The sequence below is a fragment of the Mustela putorius genome, unplaced genomic scaffold (assembly GCF_011764305.1).
Source record: "Mustela putorius furo isolate JIRA1106 unplaced genomic scaffold, ASM1176430v1.1 tig00000275_pilon_pilon_pilon, whole genome shotgun sequence".
NCBI classification, from domain to species: Eukaryota; Metazoa; Chordata; class Mammalia; order Carnivora; family Mustelidae; genus Mustela; species Mustela putorius.
Genome location: NW_025421341.1, coordinates 16,024,394 through 16,047,218, shown reverse-complemented (window position 1 = coordinate 16,047,218; position 22,825 = coordinate 16,024,394). Strand labels below are relative to the sequence as shown.

At 35.7% G+C, this 22,825-nt stretch overlaps 1 protein-coding gene across 4 annotated transcripts in view; it reads left to right on the top strand.

Annotated features, from left to right (window-relative positions):
* The window catches only part of ERBB4 (erb-b2 receptor tyrosine kinase 4), a 1,164,764-nt gene extending 1,151,004 nt beyond the window's left edge, over nucleotides 1–13,760 (top strand). For 2 of the 4 annotated variants that reach the window (XM_004767010.3, XM_004767011.3), the window contains exons 26-28: nucleotides 1,580–1,627; nucleotides 2,388–2,685; nucleotides 5,506–13,760. In XM_004767010.3, the coding sequence (XP_004767067.1) occupies nucleotides 1,580–1,627; nucleotides 2,388–2,685; nucleotides 5,506–5,951 (792 nt within the window). In that variant the 3' untranslated portion in view covers nucleotides 5,952–13,760. The remainder of the gene's footprint in view (nucleotides 1–1,579; nucleotides 1,628–2,387; nucleotides 2,686–5,505) is intronic. The other 2 variants (XM_004767012.3, XM_004767013.3) reach the window with 1 other exon arrangement.
* The last annotated feature ends 9,065 nt before the right edge of the window (nucleotides 13,761–22,825 follow it).

Here is a 22,825-nt window from a genome sequence, read left to right as displayed (position 1 = left end):
CATTTTGATTGCTTGACTTTAAAAATCTGATTTAGCAGATGTGAATGCTTAAATTTTTATCTATCCTCTATGTTTTTATAGTAGTACACAGCTTACCAAGTTCATTTCTATACACCTTCTTACTTTGTCTTCATTAAGATACAAGGAGTGAGAGGCCAAGGATAAAAATGAGATCTGAGGTGCTTCACGACTGACCACATCACTTGTAACTGGAACTGGGGCTAGAGATCTGACAAATCATAAAACAATGTGTCTCCTGGACAATACTACCTCCTATGCTTAGCATATTAAATATGTCTCTAAATATATCTTCAAGACGTTCTTAGTTATTAGAGAAGGAAAGAGATCAATAGTTTCTATCCCATCATGTAAATGACTGAAGTTTTGAAGAAAGTTAAAATGTAAACTTAATGTAAGATTTCAGACCTTGGTCCTTGATTAGTCCAGGAGACTACATTAATTATAAGAAATTGTGTTATCTGGTTGCTATTAATTTACATTAAACAGTTAATCTCCATGGAACCATATTTTTCTTGGAGTTTGTTTTATGAATATCTAAAGTGAAAAACACTGGCCTGGAATAATACTTAGCCGAGTTTCATACATGTATACAGAGAATGCAAACTTCCTAAAAGCAACGATTTTTATCTGCATTATTCATTATCTCCGTTGTCCAGGAAAGTGCCTGGCACATAGATAGTAGATTCTCAAGAAATGTATGTAAAATATGTATATTATTAAGAAATGGTGCTGATATTCACATCACCCCTCTACTTACCCTAAGGAATATTATCCTTAATATTTTATCATATTTTTATATCTACTTTTATTTAGCCCATAGGATGGAGTATTAAGTTATAAGAATACAGATGCCCTTTTTAAAAAACTGAAATCTAATTTTAACTGATTCTAAATACATGAAAGTAATGTATGCAAAGCATAGTTCCAGGAAGATAATTAATTTTCCAAGATTTTCTTGTTTCTTAACTTACAAAAAATCAGACTGAGGAGAAAATAGTATGTATTTTTTTTTTTAAAGGAAAGGGTAAGAAATTGACCCTTTGCTGCAATAGTGAAAATAAATGTAACTTGGTAATAAAAATTATTCAAGGAAAATTGAAACCCACTTCCATCTCCTTGTGGATAAGTTCCTTTTTATAAGAGAGAATCAGTGCTGTGGTATATGGCCATTTTAGCCATACAACATGTAAGGAAGGAAATGGTTCTTTATTTAAAACTGTAGTTAATTATTTACCATTTTTGTCTTTCTTCTAGGGTTAATCAGAAAAATATTCATTATCAACTTAATTTTTAATCTATTTAAAATTTTACTTTATTTCTATATTATTTTTCTTTTCAGGGATTGAATTAAAATATTTAATATTCTCAAAACATAAAAATTAACTCATTTGTAGCCAGAGTGCATAAAATTTTACCATTTAGCAAACTTCACTGTTGTGCATGTTTTCCCCTTTGGTTCATACAATTCATGTGGCTTTTCTTTTCTTTTTTCTTTTTTTTTCTTTTCATTCATATTACCTCTTATTATATCCATCATTCCATTTTTCTTTCCTATTAGAGTGAAATTGGACACAGCCCTCCTCCTGCCTACACCCCCATGTCAGGAGTAAGTATTTCATGATCAACCTTCATCTTTTAGTATTTTTGGTCTTTGCTTATCATGTTTCTTCTCTCTTGTCTCCCTATAGTTTCCTCATTTTGCTTTTGCCAACAGTGAGTTAAGAATTTGCTATAGATGGTAGAGCTGGCTTTGTGGATATGTTTTATCTCTGTAGATAATCCAAAACTGAGAGGCCAAGCATCAAAAGTAGCTTTCAATTTTTTCTTGAAGGGTTTACCTGGACTCAGAAATTATGCTTCTAGTTGAGGAAGTTATCATTATTTCCATGATTATAGGTTGTGTGCTAAAAAGTCAGAGTCTCTGTAATGATTCCCCTATTTGGGTACTTGGGGACTCAAAGTCATAGCAACCGCAGAAGAGAAGGCAGGAAGAAAATATCACCATCCAAATCTCTGTTCTTAATGTCAACTGTCTACAGTTAATAATGCTTTCATTTGTCATGAAATTTGAATTATATATCAAAAATAGGTGACTGTGGAAAATAACATGAAATAGTTTATATGAGATCATGTGCTAGGTGGTCAGTGACATTTAAATATGTATTTCCAAATTCTTTCCCCAGGTTTACTTTTAAAGAAAAATTGGAATTTTAGGTGGTTGTAACTCAAACTTGTTAGCTATTCAGGGGAAACAATTAAGAAACTCTGGCTTTTGTCTGAAAGACAAGTTTTACTATCCTTTTGGCTATTTCTTTTTTACTGTTGTTTCTAATAACTTCTGTCTAAATGTGTCTCTCTATTGACAGAACCAGTTTGTATACCGAGATGGGGGGTTTGCTGCCGAGCAAGGAGTGCCTGTGCCCTACAGAGCCACAACCAGCACGATCCCAGAAGCACCACTTGCTCAGGGGGCTACAGCCGAGATTTTTGATGACTCCTGTTGTAACGGCACCCTACGCAAGCCAGCGGCACCCCATGTCCAGGAGGATAGCAGCACCCAGAGGTACAGCGCTGACCCCACAGTGTTTGCCCCGGAACGGAGCCCACGAGGAGAGCTGGATGAAGAGGGTTACATGACCCCTATGCGAGATAAACCTAAACAAGGTACAAACAAAATGTGCAGAAATGATTGTCATTCTGCATTTCACTTTCATCAAAATGAGCAATATAATATAGAAGGGAAATTGCCAAACCACTGGACATCGTAACATTTGTGACCCAGAAAAGACCTGGGCTGTTGCTCTTTGTAGCATACTGTCCAAATCCACAACATTTACACCATCTGAATCTCAGGTACCACCTGATTAGGAAAATGATTTTTAACAAGATCCCCATGTAACTCTTATGTGAAATCAAGCCTGAGAAGCACTGATCTAAACTTACCTTCATAGGAATATCTCTATTGAATATTTGAGTTAGGTAGCACATCGCAAGATTTTAGAGCCATGGCTTTATTGAACTTACTGTTGAGTTCATAAAGACTGGTATTTTGATGGTACCAATAAAAGATTTGTAAAGAGTTCTTTACAATCTTGCATCATTTGGGTGATGTTGGTCATTATAGGAGATTATGATTCCTTATATGATATGTTTCAAAAATTAAAGTTCTGACACTACATTTACTTATAGGTATACCATCATGTCTTGAAAATAATTCAGTTTGTGGTTCTACAAAGCTCAGCGATGACTGTACAAATTTACTAGCAGAAATATTAGACATACAAATCAAATGGCTTTTTCAGCTTTGAAAAATCCACTTTCCTTCCATATAACAGCATCACATGAAGGAGAAGATGGATAATTGTTATTAAAAATTAATGATTATGTCTCAGAGTCTTCAAAGTCAAGTAAACTTTAAGACTCCATATGAGGGCCCATTATGCTTTTGAATATATGATTATGTTTAATTTTATAAAATGCAATTAAGGGATCCCTAAGTACACATTATAAATAACTTATTAAAGAATATCTATGTAGAGGCATAGATAGGTATTACAATACTGAAGAATTAGATGCTTTGGAAGAATTGGATTGCAGACCACTACTGACACAAATGTAAGTTTTGAGAAGGTTTGGCAGATCACCCTAAAAGTACAATACTCTCTGGGAAGAGTTTCACCTCAACCATAGAGTTGTTGCTCCAAGTAGATAGATAAGTAGATTGGATTGATCAAAGGTACTATGAACCTTCTAGGAGAAAACACAAAACTTCTGAGTCTAAAGACTCACTCTAGAGCATCCCTTGATTTTGTCCCTGAGTATAAGCTTCTATAGAAGATTATTGTACACCAGCCTACTTCTCAGAGAGCAGAGAATGTTAGTACAGACATTCTTACACTTTCAGTTAAGAGGTTTCAGAAAACTGGTAAGGAAAATCAAATTCTGCTTCCCTTAGAAGCTGTTGTTTTTTGGGGTGTTTTTCCACACATTTTTCTTAAAATGACCATTGCTTTGAAAACCGTTCAAATTCCAACATGCTATGAAGTGAAAAGTACTCCCTACTCCTTTAGGGACAATAATGAAAATAGTACAGTAGAACAAGAAGGCTGCTCAAGGGATTTTCGATCTGAATTCTAGTTCAGTACTAGTTGTATCCTTCATACATCATTTAATCTAGGCTTTCTGTTTATAAAGCTGAAAAAAATATGGCTCCCACTTCCTTCCCTACAGGGTTGTTGTGAGCATGACTTAAGTTCCTGTCATTCCAATATATGATGGTGGGATAGTCATTACTATCTTTTAACTTGCCCATTATGCTAAATACTGAAGTATATCAAGCAGGCCTATATCCAGGGGCAAATCACCCTGACTTGATGAGATTATTTTTCTCTACTTGTCAAGCTAAGTATAGGGGATAGAAAAGAAAGTTTGTTTCAGAATGGTGGCATCTCAACGAACAGTTGTGCTCTTTCCCTGCCCCAACACCAAAATAGAAATAGCTAAAGTATCATATCTGTGTCTACATTAAAAGAGAGGGTAAGACTGTCTACTGTATATGGGAATATAGGCCTATATATACTGTATACATAGAGGTGGAATTAAATTTAAGAAGAGCAGCATTGATTAACACCTTTTTAAAAAATTCCAGGTCAATATTCTGTAGTAATTTATTAGATCGAATCATGCATAACAGCCACTACTATGAATGGTTTCAACCTACAAAACAATTACTTCATATGATCAAACTAACAGCTTGTTAGTTTGTGATTATGGTTAGCTAGTGGAAGTGAATGTTCTAATTACACTTTATTCTTAGGCATATGTATTGTCACACAAGTCAATTTAGCAGCATGTTAGATATCAATCAGATTTTATTAGTTGAGTCTTTTCTTTAGATATTTCCTTTCCTATGTGTAAAGCTTTCTGGGGAACATCTGTAATCAAATCCATTTTACCTATATGGACATTATAGCAAAACACACAGACTGAAAAATGTCATTCCTTCACTTCATCCATTCATCTTGGCATGGACTTAAGCTATAGACATTTTGATTTTCCAGTACCCTTTTTAGGAATTCTAATTTCTCCACATTTCAAAGCTCTTTAATCTGGATAGATTGTCCTATTTTTCAACAACAACAAAAAATACTGACTTTTAGAAAATGGAAGCATTTAAACAAGTAGCCTCTTTTGTAGGAGAAACAAATGCAATTAGGAGGAAAGAGGAACAATCTAGAAGACAGGAAGTCTGCTTCCCGACTCTTTAGTCATTAAGAGTTTTGGCCCACCTACTCTTTCTTACTCTTTTGTCATATGACAAAAGTAATCAATGAAGTAATCAACGAAATGGTTTTGTGAAAACTCATGAAAACAAATCCATGGCTTAATTGGTCTGGAAAAAGAAGATAACCATCCTGTACAACCTTGGTCTGATTAACACATTCCAGAAAGTAGATATTGACTAATATTTGTGTATTCCCCCAGAATACCTGAACCCTGTGGAGGAGAACCCTTTTGTTTCTCGGAGGAAAAACGGAGACCTTCAAGCTTTGGATAATCCCGAATATCACAACGCTTCCAATGGTCCACCCAAGGCAGAGGATGAGTATGTGAATGAGCCACTGTACCTCAACACCTTTGCCAACGCATTGGGGAATGCCGAGTACCTGAAGAACAATGTACTGTCTGTGCCAGAGAAGGCCAAGAAAGCATTCGACAACCCTGACTACTGGAACCACAGCCTGCCACCTCGCAGCACCCTTCAACACCCAGACTACCTGCAGGAGTACAGCACAAAATATTTTTATAAACAAAATGGACGGATCCGGCCTATTGTGGCAGAGAATCCTGAATACCTCTCTGAGTTCTCGCTGAAGCCCGGCACTGTGCTGCCTCCTCCACCCTACAGACACCGAAATACTGTGGTGTAAGCTCAACAGTGGCTTTAAGATAGAGACACACCCGCTCCAATTTCCCTGCCGCCTCTCTTTCTCTTAAGGTCTTCCTTCTATTCCCAAGGCCAGTAGTTTTGACACTTCCCAGTGGAAGATATAGAGATGCAATGATAGTCATGTGCTTATCTAACTTGAACATTAGACGGAAGAACTGAAAGAGAAAGATAGGAGGAACCACACTGTTTCTTCATTTCTCTGCATGGGTTGGTCAGGAGATTGAAACAGCTAGAGTAGGACCAGCAAATAATAAGGCAATACTGCCTGCTGTCAAGCTAGTTCTCAATGTTTTCTCTTTTTCTCTTTCTTTCTTTTTCTTTTTCTTTCTTTTTTTTTTTTTTTTTAAAGCAAATGACTGAAAGACCCATGCTATCTGTTCCTACCTGTAGGAACTGATCTGTATATTTTCAGTACCCTTGGAAATCGTAATAAATTTTCCATTAGAACAAAAGGATAACCTTTTCTATAACATATGATAGTAACTGAGATAGAAAATCCAGGTTCTTTTCCCAATGGTTTCTATCCTGATAAGCAAGAACGGACAACTCAGCTTTCATAATTTCTTAACTTTCTCAAAGTTATAATAAGTAATTATGTTTGGAGGGATATTTTTGGTCTTTTTGTTTCATTTTGTTTTGCTTTGGTCTGTCCCTTTATATTACTTTTACCCCCATATATTTTGACTTTAATTTCTGATTGGAAATATTTTTACATCAGAGCTTCTTATGTATTGTTATAAATTGACAGAACTGTAAAAAAAATTTTAATATGGTGCAGTGACCATTATTTTAAATATATAGCCTTCAAATTTAGAAGGGGAGGCCAAGACACTAGTCAAGTGTAACATCAAATCTAACTGTTGTGCTTTACACTATTGAATATGTATCCCCACTTCCTTTACATTCTTCAACATTTTCTTCTCCATAAATGACAGTAACAAAGGCAGTTGATAATGTAAAAAGTAAAAGGGAAACTAAGAGACAGTTCCGTGTGGTTCATGAAAACTACTGACACTTTCAGGGGTGGTCCAATGGGGAATCCATTGAACTGGAAGAGACACTGGATTGGGTATGTCTAACTGGCAGATACTCAGAAATGTAGTTTGCACTTAAGCTATAATTTTATTTGTTCTCTTTCTGAACTCCATTTTGGATTTTGAATGAAGCAATATGGAAGCAACCAGCAAAATAATTAATTTAAGTACATTTTTTAAAAAAGAGCTAAGATAAAGAAAGACTGTGGAAATGCCAAACCAAGCAAATTAGGACTTTGGAACAGTATCCAGAGATTATGGTGAGAGGGCCAGCACATTATCTACAAATGATATCACATTTGCTACACAAGGAAAGTTATCCAGTTTGTATACTCCACGTGAAGGAATGTAAGTAAAGATTGGCTTGATTCCATGGAATTTCTAGTATGAGACTCTATTTATATTAAGTAGAAGGTAACTCTTTGCACATAAATTGGTATGATAAAAAATACACAAACATTCACAGTTTATAGGTAGGTTCTTGGGTCAAAGGTTGTAAATAAACGTGAAAAAATTCTCATGTAATTATTTTAATATCCAACATACTAATCTTTTGATACTTTGTATAATAATACTTTCTTCAAATATATCATCCTAATTCTAGAACCATCTTTTTATGTATAATTTTTAAAGAATACCTACTAAGATGAGCAATGGGAACAAATGTTAGGAATGAGTCTCCTGGAACAAGAAAATCAGGTAGTCTCTCTTTTCTAAGAAAATCTGCTTGGACAGTCATATGAGTTAATTTTTTTTTTAATGTTAAAATTTTGGCATCAAATTCAAGTCTACTGCCAAAAAAAAACATCAATGAGACTAAAAATCTTTGTTGGTAAAGCAGAGAGTTTACAGAGAGGGAAAAAAATGCAAAGAGCTCTAGGTTTCTTCCTGTTTTGAAAAAATAAGTCAATCCATCCATTCAACTCCCTTATTTTTTCAACTGATAATTATTTAGAGTCTACTAAAAGCACTCTGTAAGTGGGGAATATCAACATAAATGCAATATTATCCCTAACTTAATGATTTGAAGTCATTTTATTTAGAATAACATTTGAATTTCCCCCATAAATTCAAGGAATAAGATTTTATGGACTACTTTGTGAGCAGTCATCATAAAATCCATTGTTTGTTAGAAAACCTAGTGTGAACTCATTTGGAACACAAATTAAACAACCTACAATTTACCAGAGTTAACAAATAAGATAGTTTCATCCAAACAGGAATTGGTGGAAGGATATTGCCTCACTGGCTAATTGACCTATCTGGATTCTACTTTGACCATTAAGTCAACAGTAGGTGTTGTTCTCTGGCAAAGAACATTGGAGGCATCAGGACTGGTTTCTTACTAAGTTATGAGGAAAAAGGTAAGCTAAAAGAGTGAAGTGGAGAAAGGGAGAGGTTTGTAAGACCCCTTCTAATGAGGTTCAACATGAACTTTTCTGAGTTGAAGACACAGAATGACTTAGGGGCTACAGCCCAACAGCTTCAAATTCTCCCACCCATTCAGAAGAGTCTCCAGAGAAAGGGGACCTCACATAATTTCTTGTAAGAATTTGGATATAAGCCTCCCTTTCCAAATAAATCTATACCAACTTACCACTGACAGCACCCTTTTTGGCTACTAGAACTTTTTTTTTTCCTTCTGATTTACAATAGTCATGGTTTCTTCTGGGATATGGAAAACAGAATCACTTATTTTGAGAAGGAAAGAAAAATAATTTTCTTACTGTTAAGGTAATAGAATGTATTCAGTGAATGTAGTTTCCGTCATTCTAAGAACACAAAACCCTTATACATCAGGTAATCTACCACTAACAACTAGAGATAGAAGCAAGTGTAATCCGAAAAGACCCAAAATGCTTCACAAAAACCACTTTATTGTTCCTTTTGAATGATTTCTATAGTACATTTTTTTATTTTAGTTGTTTTTGTCAACTGGAAAAATATATTTCGATGTGTATGAAAGGAAGAAAAGAATTGTTTTACCTGTTCCAAAAAATAACTTACTCAACCCAGCAAAGTGAAATTTTAAAATGCCATTTGAAGCCTGCAAAGTGCATCAGAATATCAAATCTCAGAGGCCAGTTGTAGCAATTCGAACATGCAGAACCAATTAAGTAAATCTGAGGAAAATTAGCAGTAAAGTTACACAGACTATATTTTTTAAGTCACCAAATACCCGATCTTGGGGAATCCCATCTACAGATAAGGAAACACTGTATAACTAAATGGATGTTTGAAGAGCCATTCTTTGGTTCTTACATGAAAAAAGATGTTCTCTAAATCAGAGTAGACCCAGAACCACAAAGCATCCTGCACCATAAAGAGGTGCTTGGACTACTGAGTAACATTTGGTTTTCCAAATTTTTGTGTCAGAGGTTAGGGTGAGAGTTCTTTCTCAAGTAATATTCTTGAAATTGAATTAAAAACAGTGCAAACTCATATTTTATTAAAATATTCAAACTAAAAATATGAGCTTCTCTTTTAGTAGATCAGAAAGAATGGTTATTTGTATATTGAGATACAGAAAAGAAGAGAAGTGCTCTAAATGTTATGAGGTATGTGTTAATACCTTCTAAAAGTGGGACATGACATGAAGATCATGCATATTCCCAAAGCTGAGGACAAATCAGTAGTAGAAGGTCTGTGAGGTTCTGCTGCTAGATGAAGTCCAAAGGGCTATCAAATGCTTTTTGAAGTGTCAAGGTGAAAGGAAAAATAAAATTGCTTCAGCCTGACAGGGAAGGATGTAAATACATGTTTTCTAGAGCTAACTAATCTTTGTTTCAAAACCTGAATTATTCATCCATCTATAAATGTTGATTATTTAACTAGTATGTAGTTCATAAGGTAATAGAAAAGATGATCATGAGAGCATGTATATAGCTGGGCAAAACCATGATAATGCTGTAAGATGTAGATTTAGTTAGTTATCAGATATTAAATGATTTTAATATTATTAAATAAATCAAACTAGAAAATTAACCACAAACTACTATGTAACAAAATAAAATGCAGGTTATGAACACGTAGGATGGATTTTGCATAGTAAAAAATAAGTTTGCCATTTAAAATTGTTATTTGTTAGGTTTAGCAGAAAGTAGGCATATAAAGAGCTGGTTCCACTTGTGAAAATTTGTTTTAAAGCATTGCAATTAAATTTTTTTCATTCACTTATTCTTTTGCCATCTTTAATTGCATTAACTATGAAGAGAATGTTTTTTAAAATTTAATTTGCAAACACCACCTTGCAGAGTTTAACAGACAAATATGTTATATGACTTTAAGTAAGAGGTCTTCAAAACGAAGTAAAGGAAATGTAAATGTTCTATTACCTTATGCAGAGAAAAAGACTGAGTGGTGCCCTTTATTTAGTAAACAAACAAAATGCATTTAATTTGTGAAATATCCCTTTTTTCCCGTGCTACCTTCCCATTTCCAAAAACAAAAAGAAGCAATTAGTTAACAATATTCTGATAAATAGTACAAGCATTTCAAACTGCTGTTATTTCCATTATTTTGGACTCTAGTTATTAGACTGATGGTTTTTAATATTGCAAATGAGGAGTCCAGGTGTATAAATTTCTAGTCATTAGAAAGCCAGATATACTAACTTCTGTATATGCCAAAGGCAAGAAAATTCTGCTGTGCCTCTTTTTGTGTATATGGACTTTGAAGGGCAGCCTTGTACCCATGTAGACACATGAAGGCAGACTCATGTCTCCTGATTTCCATTTGCATAAGAATGAATGACATTATACAGATGTAGATTAGATGTGATTTTAAAATAAAAGTCCTCAGTGGAGACCTTGATTTTACTAATATTACAATGGGGCCAGCTTTTATACTTCTGGGTAGAATGAATACAACTTTTCTAATCCCAGAGATGCCTTTGCAAGAATAGTTCTCTCCATACTTAACAGCATGAAGCTAATGTGGGCACCACGTTGGGTCAGGAACTCTTGAGTTTGTATGGACAAATGGCTTTTAACATCGTGGACTGCTTCATTCTTTTCATTAAAAGGCAAGTTTTTATAAAATAGTAGAAATCTCAGACACTGTTCAGGTGCCACTGTTTTTGTAGAGGTACAAAAATGTAGGCTGTGTCACTTTTGCAGACTCCTGCCTCACCTCTTTCCTGCCAGGTGATATGTTGGGCAGAAGAAAATGCTTCTCTTTCAGTTATGAGCTGAAAACACTCTAAGCCCCAGCTTCCTGGGGGTTAGACCCATGCTTCTCTTGGAAATTACCCCTTGACGGTCAACTTTGTGAGTAAGTGTTTATCTTATTAGGAGTTACAGAAAATTAATTTCTCTCGAGATTTAAAGAAAAATACCACCCTTGCTTCTTTCCCCATTGACACAATCACCTCTCTTCTCTTTACTGTCTACCATCCTCTTCAAAGTGGCCCTCTTGAGGCTGTACCTCTCTGAAGCCATAGTGGATCTCTGAGATCCCATACATTGCTTTGTGGAAACACTGACTTAGCCTCTGTCCTCAAATGCCTGACTTTTCTATAAATGATTCTAACAATGTGGACATTGTTAAAAATACTTCTCAAAGAAATTACTGCACAGAGTATTCTTTATGATATAAAAATTACGTTATTCCATAAAGATCGATTCTCTTACAATATCCTTCTCTGCAGGAATTTGAGTCGAGTCAGCCCTGTGATGAATCTTGAAACACACATATGTGCACGTACCCGTGGTAGGACTTAGATTTAATCTTTTCATTAGAAACTTAGATATAATCAGAAGTTAGTTTTGCCAACAAATTAACTTATTTACTTTATATATTTATTTTATTCCTGATCGCAAATATTTCACAGCTGCTGTACTTTTTTTTCATAAATGAAGAGTCTTATTATCAGAAAGGTAAAGGCTATTCAGCTTTGAGACCCACCTGTAATTCTTTATTGGACCATTCATCTATCTGACCAATACATAATGAGGGCAGTTTCACTGCAACAAAAATCTATGTTATCTAGTAAGTTGCCACCTTTTCTCTATTTTTGATTTTTAAGGACATTTTTATTTCAATGCTCTAACAAATTTTACCCATATCGTCTGAAGTGGTTTTATTTGCACAAATATACAAATATAAGGAAACCAAGTTTCGTACCTGTAGACAATAGTCTGACTTGTCCAAACCACTTTGCCTTTACTGCTATTTTTATCTCTAATGTGTAGATGTTTCCCCCCAGCCTGCAGCTCTTTGGAAATAAATCAAATCATACCTCCTACATATTGACATAACCTGGTTCTTGAGTATCATTTCCAGATTCTTCAGTTAATGGGGGTTGTACATTGTCCCTAATGTGAGAGTCATTTTCCTGTATATTTCTGGATCTCTCAGGGGCTGGGAGGGGGGGGGGAGTGAGGGGACTACACCATAGCACTCCAAGAACCCTTTTGGGCTTACTCCAGTAATCAAGTATGGAAGTTATTTTCTAAGTGTAGATATGTAAGCTGTTCTTTTAAAGTAAGGTACTTTGAAAAATGTAGCATAAATTGGTACTGCTGTTAAATGGGTCGATTATAAAACTGAGCAGCTGTGTGAGGGCAGCTAACTTTGAATGCACACCTCACTGGCTGGTGTGTCTACATCTCCCGTTGTGACCACCAGGGACTTGCATTGCTGCATGTCGGAACTGCATCATTACATGGTATGACTAGTTCATCTCTTTTTTAGGCACCATTATAGCAAGATCAAATGAAAATGAGAACTGTCTGTCAGACAATTCATAGCACAAAAAAACAAAGTCATGTTAAATCGTCTCTCAAACACTCATCTCATACGTGCATCCAAGTAGTTGACTAAGATCAGTTCAGGTGATAAAGGGAGACATTTTACCGAAAAGGCAGAGGCTTATATACATTTGTATTCATTTCCTTATGTTCTTAACTTGTAAAAAGAAAACAAGCCCTCTTTCTTGTGAAGTATCTTCAAAGGGCAGGGGTGCAAAAATTCCTAGCTGGTAAGCCATCAATGTTTCATTTAAATCCCAGTGTTCAAAGTTAGCTGCCTTTTTGAAATAAACAAACAAAAAAATACTACTGTATGTTTGAAAATGTGAATAGTATTTTTATAGCTTGTTAAAGACATGGCTAGTTGCATTTGTAAATAAGGATATTGTTGCTTTGATTTTCTTTTGTGGACATCTTTATTTGGGACATAATGTCTTTAGGATTGATTTGTATATAAGTAATTGGCTTGTGATTGTTTCCTTTTGGTTGGAAGTTATCCTTTTGACATTACTTGTGATTCTGTGTTCAGCACTATTGTGACGTGTTCAACCTCTGCACTCGCTTACACAATAGGATATGCCAATTGTGTGTGGTGTAATGTTATTTTGATTTTTTTCTATTTTATCTATGAAGGATTATGCACTTAACACATACTAACTTTTTTAATGTTAGGTCTATTTTTAGTATAATTTCCCTTATTCTTTCTTCTCTGCCAACCCTTCACCCCATTCTACTTTCCTTCCCCCAATTTCTGTTGTTATTTGAGAATGAGGGACAAACAGTATTTTAAATTTCTGTAATTAGGCTTTTCAGTTAGTTCTCAAGGATCCTCTCTTGGCTCTTGGGAAAGAATTGTACCTGTATAAGGCAATTATAGAATGCGACCTGCTTTGCCTCATTCCGTACTGATCATCCCAGCTGAACAATTTGAAAACTGTTCTGCCTTTTTGTTACATGAATCTGTCAGAAATATATTTTTAATTTAATATAAATGAAATTCAATAAAATATGAAACAAATGTTCTCTTCTGTGTCAGAAATTTGTCATACGAAAAACCAATTAGGAAAGAGGAAGATTTGTTCTAGATTTAATAATTTTAAGATGTGAACATGAGCTTATTTTTGTCCGCATTTATGAATGCCATTAATTATTCCTTGGAGCTCTTTGGTTGTTTGGAATGTGATACCTCCCATATGTTTTTACCATCTAACACATATGCCTATTGATGTGTACAGACTTACTCCTCCGTGCAGACTGCTTTATTAAGTTTTGTTTCTTTGAGAATTTTATATATGTGTGTGTGTGTGTGTGTGTGTGTGTGTGTGTATAAAATATTTGGTAGGTGATACCCAAGAGAAGTAATATTTTCTTACAAATTTTTTTTCTTTTTGCCCTCTTGGCAATTTACACAAATGGTTCTGGCAAATCTTTTGTTAAAAAGTATATCAAATGTTAGTACCATGCTTAAAGAGCAGGAGAGGGAATGGGTCCATAAATAGTCAATGAACTGACTGCTGATTTTAGATGAGCCTGTAGAAATGTGTGAGAGTAATTTTAGAGACACTGATGATGTGAAAATGTTCCTCTCTCAAGTTTCTTATTCTAACTTCTATTTCAAATACTGTTTTTTACTCCTTCATGCCTCCCAAGTGTAAGAATTTTAAGATTCCAGTAACTTTTCATTCAAGATTCTATTACCCTTTCAAGCTACTAGGGTATTTGTTTACATATGATCTCAAATGAGTCAGTGGACAGAAAGTGTATTTTTCAACATAATAATTGGAGCAAGTTCTCTCAAATCTGTTCAGATATGGGTCTTTAAAGATCCTGTTGATTGCATCTCCTACTATTTGCATGGACATACACAAACATATTCTCTTCCTTAGATGTTTAGAACCATTTATTTGAGATCACTGTCATTTTGTTGTGCTCAGGGTGAGATATGTCAAGGCACCCTGCATTTTAAGCCATTGATAGACTGAAGAAGAGGGAGAAACAACTTAGGTTTCTAATGCTTTACAGTACAGTTGACATTTCCAGTGGTACCATATTAGTTGCAAGCATAAGTTACATAGTGCTTTACAATGCATATACTTATTCCACATACTTTGATTCATTTGGCTCCTGACACCCTTTTGAGATAAATGTTATTGAAATACTTCTGGTCATCGGATAAGGAAAATAAGACTAAAATAACAAATTTAGAGTCATGTGAGCATTACTACTAAGTGGTTGTAGTCACCCCTAAAGCTGCATCTTCTGACTTAAATATCTTTCTTCTACTACTTAATCACTTCTCTTTCCTCCTCTGCAAAGGGAAATCCTGTTCTGATCACAGCATACTTCTTCTGACACATTGACTCAATTTAAGATCACCAGTGGTCTTCATCTGTCCCTTGACAACTGATCTGATAAAACTGAAAACTTCCTTCTGCTTTCTCAAACCACACAAGAGCCACTCATCCATGATGGAGAGTCAGGTTCCTTTCATTCAAGACAGATAAATACACCATAATCATGAGTAAACAGATTTTTAAAAAATGACCATAGGGAGAAACTCTTGATTGTCTCCCTTTCTCAGAGTCTTACAAATCTGCCTATTAAAATCACCACTTGTTCCCTACATATATCAGAGAATATAGCATATAACTACCCTTATCTCTAGCAATTTTATTACATAATATTAATAGAAGGGAAATCTCACAGGAAAAACCCAATTTACAAATAACTTGGTAAATTTCTTAGATTTACTACCTGCTAAACAGTCACTGAAAATCTTTTCTGAAAAACAGCATAGCATCTGATCCTGACCCCATGACAAAACTTCAGTTAAAATGATGATGGTAAGAGGAAAAAAATTATGGAAAAGCTGTGAAGTATATAAGGGAGTAGAAGATTAGAATCCAAAATACTTTTTGAGAAAATAGAAAGGCACAATTCAGATTTGAATTCACAATTGTTTAATTGTATAAGCCTGTGGAAAGATAGATATCTCTGTATACAGATCTTCCTTGACTTATGATGGAGTTTTGTCCTGATAAACCCATTGTAAGTTGAAAATATTATAAACCAAAAATGTGTTTAATACACTTAAACTACTAAACATCATAGTGTAGCCTCGTCTATCTTAAATGTGCTCAAATCACTTATATTAGCCGACAGTTGGGCAAAATCACCTACTCCAAAGCCTTTTTTATAGTAAATTGTTGAGGAGTGCTTGGGTGGCTCAGTTAAGTGTGTACCTTTGGCTCAGGTCATGATCCTAGAGTTCAGGGATTAAGCCCTGCTTTGGGTGGCCTGCTCAACTCCTCTCCACCACTTGTGCTCTCTCTGTCCAAATAAATAAATAAATAAATAAAAAATCTTAAAAAAATAATAAAATGTTGAATCTTCATGTAATTTATTAAATACTACACAGAAAGTGAGAACCAGAATGATTGTATGGCTCCAGAATGGTTGTAAGTGTATCTGTTGTTAACCCTGGTGATCACATGGCTGACTGGGAGCTGTAGCTCACTGTTGCAGCCCAGCATCATGAGTATTTATTACCTATTACTAGCCCTGGAGAAAAATCAAAATTCAAAATTCAAAGTATGCTTTCTACTGAATGTGTATCATTTTCTTACCATTGTAAAGTTTAAAAATTCAAAGTCAAACCCTTGTACGCCAGGGACTGTTTGCCTAGACATACACATAAATATCAAGAGAGAGACTCTACAGAGACAATATATTACATAACATATTTAGGTATTTTTATATATTACAGAATTTCATACAGAATCTCTGTTTTCAAATGATTTCACTATAAGCCCCAAGATGTATATCATACTACAGCTTACCCTCATAAAATTGTAAACTGAACAGGTGCATAGTTAGCTAATTGTATTTCCCTCCACAGTATCATCAAGCTGCATGATAAACCATGGGGAGCAAAGCCACTAGACAACCATCTTAAGATTAGAAACAGAAGACTGTCACCTAGATAGCAATTTTAAAGCTATAAACAGAACAATTCACCACAAGATAGCAATCAGGAGACTGTAAACCAAATGGTACACATGAGACATGCAAATAGTGAAATACCTGCTCTTGCAAGTTACCTGCAGATTTTTAAAAGAAATACATTTATCTCACAAACCTGTTTCTACCTATTTATACTTCCATGAGAAGTAGCGTGTTGTACGAGCTGATACAATCCAAGTTTTTTGCCTCTTTTTAGGAACAAAGAAGAACAAAGATTCCAAGCTATAAAGACATATTCTGTTACCTGTCCATTGATTTCTATAGAAGGCATATGTGTACCATAAAATATCCTGAAGATAAAATCTTAATATCTCATGTATTACAGGGATTCGTTGATTCATCTTGCCTTTACTCAGGGCAAAGCTATTGTATTTGTGTGGATTTTCAACCACTACAACATTAAAATAATAAACATTGATTGACTATTTCTCTTATGACTGGCACTCTGTTAAGAACTCTATTTCATTGTTTCATTTGATGTTCACCACAACCCTATAAGTTGGGTGCTATTCTTTTCTTCTTTTCAGAGAAAGTAAAATTCTAGAAACATTCAAAAGCTTATGCAAGGCACATAAAAAGTGGCATAGCTGGATCATGTATCTACTCAACATCAAAATACTCTACCCCTAAAACTATATTGTATTTGTTTTATAATACTAATCACAAGGGAGCAGGTATGGTTTTTCCTCAAACACTTAAACTCAGTACAATAAATGTAAGTTTATTTTTTCCATAACAAAATATAATGTCTTTCCCAAATCTCCAGTTTATCTAGAAGGAGCAAATACAAACTAACCAATTAAGGAGTTTTCAAAATTAATTCAAAATACATTCAGCCAATTTAAGGTTTTCTCCTATCACTTTATCTCAGGAGAGACATCTAAATTCTAGGGCCTATAAAGAGTTGCAAGATTCAGTAGCGATGACAGATTAATCCTAAAACATCATGAACTTATCATTTAAAGCTTATTTCTGATACGAGGTCTGACACCTTTCTTCCAAATGGTCCTTTAGGAGATCAATCATATTAGCTTCATCCGTGGCTCATATATATCAACATGTTACCTCCACGATTATTGCAACAGAGAAAAGGATGTCTGGGGTTAGCAGGGGGGTTCACTACCAAAATCCAGAAGTCACATATCACTTCCACTCACAATCTCTTGGTTAAAACTAGTCACCTGGTCCCACCCAAGTTCAAGGTAGCTGTGGGAACATGTGGATATAGATAATGAGTGAACATAAATTCTTCTGACACATGGCTGATGTAGCATTACGTCAATGAAGGGAAATGTCTAGTCCTTGGCCAATATATGATGATGATATCTGTTAGGGTATATAACATTGCCCCGATTGTTGGTAATGATCCCTCTTCTTGCTCTTACACTGAAATGTCTACATTCCTATCAGGTGTCCAGCTATTTGGTCTAATCCATATTCTACTATCATACACCCTCAATGGGACCATAGTTCTTGGATTCTCCTATAAACCTTTCTAGAGGTTACAGTAAAATGTGCTTGCTTACACCACTTTAAGGATGTAGGATGGAACCGAAGGACGCAGCTTTTATGTGGCAAGCCAGATGGAGTTAGAGAGGTTGCTCAGGCTTTCTGTAGATTGTTTTGAATAATTCTGCAGGCCTAAGGAAGAAGGGGGTTTGGCATCTGGAATCTCTGGCAGCTGGGTGTGTGTGTGTGTGTGTGTGTGTGTGTGTGTGTGTTGTAACCAAGGAGTGCTAGATTCTAATAAGGGAAGGGATTGGAGTGGAGGCATAACAAACTCCCCACAAAGGAGTGTTGAGAGTTTTATAGCCATGACCTCAAAACCAAGTCAAGACAGCACTTTCTGAAATATTACACTACAAGTTGTCATGGTTCCTCTTCAGTCAAAGTAACTGAAGTATAGAAATGTTAAGTCACTTAGCCAAAGTCACACAGATGGATTCTTTGTTGTACTAGCAATAGGAATGTAATTGCTTAACATTCTACAGAAAATGATCAACTTCACTCTTGTTACATGCTATACTCCCCCTAACTCTCTCTGAATGACAGATAAAGTAATCATCCTGAAAGTATGTAATACTCCAATGGTCAGATGGGTTAACTTTACTATTTGTGTGACAAATTAAAATTTCTCTTCCAATGATATTTAATTGTCCAAGCTAATTCAAAGACTGCATAAGTTGAAGAATTAGATGATGAAAAATATTGATACCTTTCCTCTAGAATAGAAGGAACATTGCTGAAAAGATTTGAACACTGATCCGGACTGAATTGGAATTCTCATTAAATACAGTAACAGTTTTATCATTGTTTTCAAAGAACAGATAACAAAGCACAAATTGGATGTTCTGCTATTTTCCTGCCTACTCAAATACTCAGCCTGAATTTTAAGGTGAAGAAAGAAGAGAAACTGTTGAAAAACATTCTGGTAATATCAACCAGAGGAACAAGATAGAGACAATTAATCAAATAAATTGGATCTAAATGAAATAACCTGCTTGAATATATTTTTTCAAACATGAGTATTTGCTTTTCTTTTTTTCTTAAATTTTATTTTTATGAGAAAGTTTTAAATTTATCTAAGAATAATGACCAAATTCACCATTTTGATGGCTCATTATTATGATCTGATCCATAGTTTTCACATTCCAAATGCCCCCAAAGCAAAACTATATTGTCTAGTCACCCACTCTGATTATCCCATTTCAGGAAACTCTCAGAAATCTAAACGCTAGGGAAAAATTCTATTCACCCAACTGTAGATATGGTCCCAGATAGGCTATATAGGAAAAGCTTGTGTGCAAAGGAAAAACATATATAAATGGAAGTTGTTGATTTTCCAGTGGATCTATAGCAATAGCTAAAATGTTATGTTACCAAAGTAGCTTTATACATGAAGCATAGTATATAAAATTTCAAAACATCTCAGAGATTTCAATAAATGATTAATGATTTAAAACTGTTTCCTAGAAGAAAAAGCTGAAGGAACAAAATATAGAGAGCAAGGGACAAATGTCCAAGGAAGGAATCAATAAAGCTTCAGGACAAAAAACCAACAGATGAACGACAGAGCATCAGTGATTTGTCTCCTAAATAATCTCCCCAAATCTACTGACACCAAAGAACCAAAAGAACCAAAGCAGCTGCTGGGGTCCTAAGCACTTAGCTTCTTCCTGTTCTCTGTGGTCACTATGACCGGTCTTCTGCCTGGGCCCTTCTCCGGCCTTCTATCTTCTATCATGAAGATCTCACTCCTGCTTATACTGCTCTCTAGTTCACATTAACATTTTTATTCTCAAGTGTCTCAGTAAAGTCCCCAGTCAAAGGTGTAGAAGTGTAATGTTCTCCTCACATGACAAAAAAGAGAAGGCCCTTGAGATGAGCCTCTTAGATTCAGTTGCTCATTAAGACTGTTAAACAGATGATTTCTAGACAAATATTGAATACATTCTTGGTAGGGAACAGAAATGGCAATGCAAACTATATGGCTAGGGAATTCTGGGTGGAGTGGGGAGGTTATGTCGTGGGGGTCTGACTACAACCCTGAAGCTTTTTAATTCACTACAAGGACTCACGAAACTCCCTAGCAGGCTATGTTCACAGCCAGAAGCAGAAGTAGCAAAAGGAAAAGAAAAAAAGGTATGCATTGGGAGGAGTCCAGAGAATTTAAGCATAAGCTTCTGAATCCTTTTCTTTGATCATATAAGATACATTTTCCCCTTTAGCTGGGAACTGTGGAGATGCATGCAAATTGTCTCTGTCCAGGGAAGCCTGCTCAAGTCTCAGGATCCAAGGTGTTTATGGAGAGCTGATCATGTAGGCACACCATGCTATGTAACCAACCATGATAACTGAAGTTCAGAATCCCAACAGTGAAACCAGGAACATCACCAATCTTCATGTTTGCATAAATCAATGCTGACAAGTTCTGACAGGCTGGTATAGCATGGCCCATCCCTCCAGGCTTACGTACAACATCATCAATTAGTAACATAAAAAAGATTCTGAGAGCCACATTTCCAGAATTTAGTCAAGTGTCAGTAATGGTTCCAGGGCCCCCCGGAAATATGCAAGGATTAAGCAACCCAGACTTGATACGCTAACTCTCTCCCCACATTTGTGTTTGGGAGGAGAATGTAATCACCAATGATTACATTCCCCTGCCTGCTTCCTCACCCAACCCACAGCTTTAGAGAGACATTGGTGAGTATCATTCTTTGATGTTATTAAATACGGCAGGTTTGACATCTAGGAAAATTTTCTCCTGCTACTTGGGGAGAGTAAACTAGAAGGGGCTATAGTAATCTGCTATGTATTTTTTTCCCCAATGAATAGATAAACCTAAGAGGCCAACTTTGTATTGAAGTCCTTAAGTAAGGAGGACTAGCTAAATTGTTCACTCCAGTTATGGTGGAAATGACCCTAGAAAGTCAGCAGATAGAGCACAGACTCAGTATTTTAACTGTTTTGAGCAAATTTTTTTTAAAGTTACTTTAGTATTTGGCTTACAAATAATTCATATTTATTGGATAAAAAGAAAATACAGATACAGAGAATAAAAATTTAAAATAGTCATATGCCATCATATCATATACATATCTTTAAATCCACAGAGTATTTTGTAAATGTGAAATTTCTTGCTATATATGTTTCATTAACTTTTTTTTCTCCCTCAACATATCATAATCATTTTCCAGGCAGGTCCATAAATACTCTTTCAAAAGTTTGTTTATAACAGGTACCTATTCTTGTACTGCTTGGAAATATATTTTTAACCAAATTCTTTATTGATGACAACTACATTGCTCTGGCCTTTCATGTCCATTATACATTATTTGCTTAGGACAAAATCTTAGAAGGAGAATTTTGGAGTCAATCACTGTGCACATTTTTTAAGAGACTGTGAAAGAATGATTTAATATGCCACAATTGACAATTTACATGTCTGGCTTTAGGGGATCTTTGTGGACAAACTTAAAAACATTTCAATGAGGGAACAGAAGGCAAGCTGAGGACAAAGCAGAAGCTGACACCCCCAACTCCCTCCTCCATATGTGTCATATATATGACATTCCTCAGACTCCTGGCTGCCCTAAAGCAAAGGAAAATAAAGGAAAAACAAATAGTTAACTTACAGAAATCACAATCTTGCAAGACACAAGACTCCCTCAGTTTATTGTTTTAGCAATCTACAGAAGCAAAGCATTTCTATCAATGGGATAGTTTCCAGGGGGAAATGTAGATAATTATAACCCGCAGCCCATTGACAGATACTTGAAGCAGTCAGGGCAGAGTGTAACAGTTCTGCCAGGAAGCTCCCATGGATCTTGGTTAATGCCTTGCCTTGCCAGAGGGAAAAACAGTGTTAACTTGACTATGGCAAGGCCTCTGGTATCCTGAGTCTTTTTCCTTACCTCTCCGAACCCCATAGTCTATAACCAGCCACCCTTCACAGCCCCATGCTGCAGCTCCTTCTGCCCACGGGTCCTGTCCCTGGGCTTTAATAAAACCACCACTTTGCACCAAAGATGTCCCAAGAACTCTTTCTTGGTTGGCAGCTCCAGGCCTCACCCTACTTAACCCCCCTCCCCCCCATATACCCACACACTGTCAATGTAAAACAAAATAAAAACTCACAGAAGGCGAATTTTGCCAGCTCATTTCTGGAGCTTGTTGCATTGCTAAGAATGCTGACTTAGAGCTCCCCTCTCACAGAGACAATTTTTTTGTTTTGTTTTTTAAATGATTTTGTTTATTTGACAGAGATCACAAGTAGAGAGAGAGAGGAAGGAGCAGGATCCCTGGCAAGCAGAGAGCCCACAGTGGGACTCGATCCCAGGACCCTGGGATCATGACCTGAGCTAAAGGCAAATGCTTAACCCACTGAGCCACCCAGGCAGCCCATAACCTTTTGATGTAAGAGGGGACCTACCTTCTCTATTGCAGGGGACTTCCTTAATCTTCACCGGCAACCCTTTACCTTAGAGATCTGGATTTTGATGGGTTTTTGGTTTTGTTTGTTTTGTTGTTATTCTTTTTCGGTA